The sequence below is a fragment of the Rhinolophus ferrumequinum genome, chromosome 21 (genome assembly GCF_004115265.2).
Source record: "Rhinolophus ferrumequinum isolate MPI-CBG mRhiFer1 chromosome 21, mRhiFer1_v1.p, whole genome shotgun sequence".
NCBI classification, from domain to species: Eukaryota; Metazoa; Chordata; class Mammalia; order Chiroptera; family Rhinolophidae; genus Rhinolophus; species Rhinolophus ferrumequinum.
Genome location: NC_046304.1, coordinates 30,701,423 through 30,707,290, shown reverse-complemented (window position 1 = coordinate 30,707,290; position 5,868 = coordinate 30,701,423). Strand labels below are relative to the sequence as shown.

At 43.1% G+C, this 5,868-nt stretch overlaps 1 protein-coding gene across 1 annotated transcript; it reads left to right on the top strand.

Moving 5' to 3' along the window:
- The first annotated feature begins 3,388 nt into the window (after positions 1 to 3,388).
- On the top strand, positions 3,389 to 5,401 carry KIF2B (kinesin family member 2B). Its single transcript, XM_033090144.1, has one exon. It carries the CDS (start codon positions 3,389 to 3,391, stop codon positions 5,399 to 5,401), a length of 2,013 nt encoding a protein of 670 aa, XP_032946035.1.
- The last annotated feature ends 467 nt before the right edge of the window (positions 5,402 to 5,868 follow it).

Below are 5,868 nucleotides of genomic sequence, written 5' to 3'. Positions count from 1 at the left end.
AATGAGAGGGTTATGTAGATGGTATCTGACTTCGGAATTTTGTATCAGTAGATAAAAAAAGATATTGCCGCAAATGAAGTTCCAGATTATTAAAACTATAAAAGCACCCAAATGACTCTGCAAACAGATTATGGGAGATTTTTTTTTTATTTTATTATTTATTTTTTTTTTTGGTCACTACTGAAAATGAAGCTTTGGAGTCCCTCTGATCAAACAAACCTGACCAGCCATAGATACTATTTCTTAGGAAGGGTCATCTCAGTTTAACGCTATTTTGACTGATTATTATTAAAAGCGTCAGAACAACTTTTCCAGGGGTAGTGATGATATTTGAGAAGGGTATTAAAGAGTTCAAGGAAATGAGGAGGCAGAGAGAAGCTCTTCTAGTCAGAGGGTTAACACAGTAATTCTCAAAGGGTGTGGTCCCAGAACCAGCAGCATCAGCATTAGCACCACTTGAGAACTTGTTAGACAAGCTAATTCTTGGCTCCACCTCATACTTACTGAATCAGAATCTCTGGGCTGGGGCGCAGCAATCTGGGTTTTAACAAGCCCTGTAGGTGAATTTTATGTACCCTGATCTTGAGAACCACTACAAATTAGTAATCTGAAAGAAAATTCTGTGGTTGAAGGTCTTCATGTTCTTCAGTGTGGCTCAACTTTAGGCTAAGTGTGGACAATGGTAAAGCTGGAGAATGAAAATGTATGCAAGATGTCAGTGCATCATGGGCCCTGTTGTGGAATTTGTACTGTATCAGTTACAATGACGGAGAGCTACTAAAACGTTTGTAAGCAGGGAATTACTAAGGAATTACCTGTTAAAATCACCCTAGGGATAGGGTGAGAAATAGACTGAGCCCCGGATGGGATGAGGTAATAATCGTTTGGGAGATTAAAAGATGTCGCGGTTACAAACGACTTCTAGAGTCTGGGAAAAGACTATCTAACTCCAAATTAAGATTGGCTGAGGAGGAGGAAGACAAAGATCTGTTTCAGGCTTTTGTCAGTGAGTAGATGGTGAAGCTGCTAAAAGCCACTAAAAATACCTAAGAGATGTCTCTCTCATAGAGATATATACACACATGTGTGTGTGTTTGTGTAAAATATTACATAACAGTATTATATTATAAATACCAGGGCGCCAAAAAATGTATACACATTTTAAGCGATGGTTGATGTTGCGCAAGCAGTCGTTCGCCATAATCAGAAGTGTCTGGACGCTGATGGTAACCACTTTGAGCACCTCTTGTAATTGCAGAGGCAAACATGACTTGTGTTCATCTTTTGTTATTGGTATATATTGAGTATCACAATTTTAATAGTCTTTTCTTTTCTTAAAATGTGTATACATTGTTTTGGCACCCTCTGTATATATAAAACTGAACTGTAGGAACAAATGGGATATCTTAAGAAAACTATACAAGAGAGAAAAGAACTAAGGGGGAAAAAAACAAACAGAAAAACTGAAATAGCTAAAAAAGACCTTTATGAGTACACAGGACAGAAAAAAAAAAAAAAGAAAGCCCAAAAACCAAAAAACAAAAAACTTTAGTCTCTGATTTTTTACTACCATCATGGACCTAGACAGCTATTGTCTATCTACAAAAATCATTGGCTTAGATGTAAAAATATGGTTAATATGGGAAGAGCTAGAGTTTGCATAACTTTGAGAGAGATCTAGGTTTTTCAAAGCTAAAGATAAAAACAAAGACTATTGAAAACTCTAAAGTAGCAATGGTTTTAAAAAATGTAATTTAACCTAATGAAATATAGAGGGAATAACAACATTTACATAATGCTCTTGGAACTAAGGGGGAAAAGCTGATTTAAAGAGTACAACTTAAATATTGATAATTTGGCAAATTAAAAAGTTAATAATCATAAAAAGACAACTCTTCTGCCTGCACAGGCATTCAGCATCCCCCTGAAATAAGCACTGCTTATCTAGCTTATCCAATAGTCCCCACACTGTCTTTTCAAAATCGAAGCTTTACTAAATTTACTGGAGAGAGCAACTTTCCATTAAAAAGAAGTCGGCTTAAAACAAGAATTTATTTTCCTAATGTCACTGGGTCCTAGGGAGGATTATAAGGACACCATGCTACTCCATGCTACTTTGGAGCTGTCAGTGCAGTTACCACCAGACTCACAGCCCAAAAGACAGTGTGGTGTATGTGTGGAGCACAAGCTGGAATAGGGGTTGGGGGTTGGAGGAAGGGGGGTTTGTTAAGCATACACATACTGTGTTACTATCTGGCAGTTGATGTAATTTTGTTGTTCTTGTTGTCGTTTACAAGAAAATCACCTTACAGAAAAATTTGCAATCTTGCCAAAATATATTTTTGCCTCTCATCATCTTAGCTTAGCTGCCTTCCCATCTTCCATCCCTTGACTCCCCTTCCACCGAAAACAACTTCTAAGAACACACACACACACACACACACACACACACGTTTTTGGGGTTCAGAGGGGGTATCAGATGAATTATCTCTTTCCATCAAATGGTTCTTCTTTTTCTCCAAATTATAGGTAATGAGGCCAGAAGTGTAATTACTGAATGAGTTTGGAAAGGTAATTACTAAAATAATCTCAAAAATAGTGGTGACCGCAGTGCAACAAATCTCACTTTGTATCTGTCAGAGCTAGTTGGAATGTGATAAACATATTGTGTTTACAAACCCAGATGCTGCACCAAAGGAAGTGCCATACTATTAGCAAATCACCAGAAGAACCCACTGCATCCAACTCATTTTGGTTTCGTAATGAGAAAGCCCATTAAACAGGAATAACTTTAAGTTATGACGAAGTTAAACAAGTTTTGAGGTGTAGTGGGGAGAGAAAGATGGAACGTGTTGAGGGTGTTTGTCTGAGATCCTGTCCTTGGAAGCCTATGATTTGCAAACAGCTCTGCCGTCACTTTTTCCCTCTGATCATTGGAAGGTTGAAGTTTGGGAATATTCACCTGTTCTCAACTAAAGCACTTAGCTTTGAGTTTGCAGGTTAAGACTTCGGGGAAGAATGGATATTTCTAAAGCGAAGGCACAAAATGTCCACGGAATATATACCCTACTCCCAATTCGGATTCCTCCGCTCTTAGTGGCAGAGAACAATTTCTCTATTCCAGCTGCCTTTGCACTAGCACCTCGCACCACAAACATGACTTTGTCCATCTTTCACCTAGAGGCCCTTGGCTCTGCCTCCCCTTCTCTCCATCCCTTTATGACGCGAGTGACCGCAGGCGGGGCCTGAGTGCTCACGGCTCACAAAGGCAGGTGAAAACGCAAACACGCTCGGTGCTCTGGGAACTTCAGGCTGGCTGGGGCTCAGGTCCTGCTGCTCCAATCCCAAGGACCCCTGTAAGCGAGCCCTGACACCTCCATCATTCACCATGGCCAGCCAGTTACGCCTCCCTGTCGCCCGGTGCCTCTCGTCCTCAAAGCCCCACTGCCGAAACGTCCAAGTGGGCATCTGCGTGGCGATCCAGCGCAGCGATGGGCGAATCCACCTCGCAGTGGTCACAGAGTTCAAAAGAGAAAATCCTTGGGTCACAGTAGAGTGGGTTGAAAAAGGAGTCAAAAGAGGCAAAAAGATTGATCTAGAGACCATATTCCTGCTGAACCCAGCGCTGGCCTCTGCGGAACACCCTACACCATCCAGGTGCTTGTCCCGCTTTTCTCTAGTGCCCTCTTCCGCCATCGGGGACCGACGTATGGCCACACGGTGGATCGCTACGATCCCTCAGAAAACCAAAACACCCTCAGGGGACAGTCTGGCTGCAAAAGTCCCCAGCAGTCCTTGCCTGATGAAACAGAAAAAGTCTCCCTGCCTCTGGGAAATTGAGAAACTGCAAAAGCAGCGGGAGAAGCGCAGACGGCTACAGCTGGAGATCCGAACCCAACGTGCCCTCAATGTCCACACGGGAAATCCCAACTATGAGATAATGTGCATGATCGAAGAGTACCGCAGGCACCTGGACAGCAGCACGATGTTCAAGCTGGAGCGGCGGGAACACCATCGGATCTGTGTCTGCGTGAGGAAGCGACCTCTCAACCAGCGAGAGACCACCATGAAGGACCTGGACATCATCACCATCCCCTCGGACAACATGGTCATGGTGCATGAGTCCAAGCAAAAGGTGGACCTCACTCGCTACCTAGAGAACCAGACCTTCTGTTTCGACCATGCTTTCGATGACCAGGCCTCCAATGAGTTAGTGTACCAGTTCACTGCTCAGCCGCTGGTGGAGTCCATCTTCCGCAAGGGCATGGCCACCTGCTTTGCCTATGGGCAGACGGGCAGTGGGAAGACACACACCATGGGTGGAGCCTTTTCAGGAAGGGACCAAGATTGTTCAAAAGGCATTTATGCCCTCGTAGCTCAGGATGTCTTCTTCCTGCTCGAAACCTCAGCCTATGAGAAGATGGACCTCAAAGTCTATGGGACATTTTTTGAGATTTATGGGGGCAAGGTATATGATTTGTTGAACTGGAAGAAGAAGCTGCAGGTCCTTGAGGATGGAAATCAGCAAATTCAGGTGATCGGGCTGCAGGAGCAGGAGGTGTGTTGTGTGGCGGACATGCTGAACCTGGTAGAACTAGGGAACAGCTGCCGGACCTCTGGACAGACATCAGTCAATGCCCACTCTTCCAGGAGCCACGCTGTGTTCCAGATCATCCTAAAGTCGCAAGGGAAACTACATGGCAAGTTTTCTCTCGTTGACTTAGCTGGGAACGAAAGGGGAGCAGATACTGTGAAGGCCAACCGGAAAAGGCAGCTGGAAGGGGCAGAGATTAATAAGAGTCTCCTAGCGCTCAAGGAATGCATCCGAGCTTTGGGTCAGAACAAGTCTCATACGCCATTCAGATCCAGCAAACTCACACAAGTGCTCCGTGATTCCTTTATAGGCCAGAACTCCTCCACTTGCATGATTGCTACTATCTCTCCAGGGATGGCCTCTTGTGAAAACACCCTCAACACTTTAAGATATGCAAATAGAGTAAAAGAATTAACTCTAGAGTTCAGACCCTACCGTCGTCGTTGTCTCTGTCCAGTTGGACATGAGGTGCCAAGGATGTTGGAAAATCACATTGGGAATTCAGAAGTGTCCCTTCAGAGGGAGGAATTTATTAAAATACCTCGTATACAGAGTGAGGAGGAGGAAAAGACTAAAGAAATTGGAACATTATCCACTCCATTAATGGAAGATACAATGACTTCATCGAAGGAATCACACCCATGGCCAGGGGACAACATCCAGGAGACAGCTCATGGGGTAAACCGTGATGTTCATTTTTGCATTACCCGGTTATTGTCCGTTTTGGAGCAGAAAATAGGCAGTATGACTGAAATTCAAAAGAAGCTGAAATTATTACGAGCAGATCTCCAAAAAAGAGAAAGGTAGAGTGATGCCAATGGCAACAGATAAGATCTGAAATGATGGACTCAGTGCCGCAGTTCCTACCTCTCTTATGAAGAAAAATTGTCAAAATTATCTAGATATAAAGAATCCTTCTGGAAAGCTTAAAACATCTTAAAATACTCTTGTCAGAAATGTCCTCTTTCTTCTTCCTCCGTATTTCTGTAGTTGGTTTTCATTCTGTAGGACAGTGGTTCTCAACATGGAAACATTTTGCCTCCCAGGGATATTTAGCAATGCCTGAAAACATTTTCAGTTGTCAAAATTGGACATGAGGGAAGCAGTGATATTGACATATAGTGGGTAGAGGGCCGGAGATGCTGTGAAACATCTTACAATGCGTAACAATTATCTGGTTGAAAATATCAATAGTATCAAGGTTAAGTAACGCTGCTGTAGAAGAACCTAGTTGTGATGAAACCAGATACCCTATGTGGCTATGAAGGTATATA

Bases quoted from the DNA above. Each gene is read 5' to 3' on its own strand.
- KIF2B (XM_033090144.1), top strand. From the start codon at position 3,389: ATGGCCAGCCAGTTACGCCTCCCTGTCGCCCGGTGCCTCTCGTCCTCA.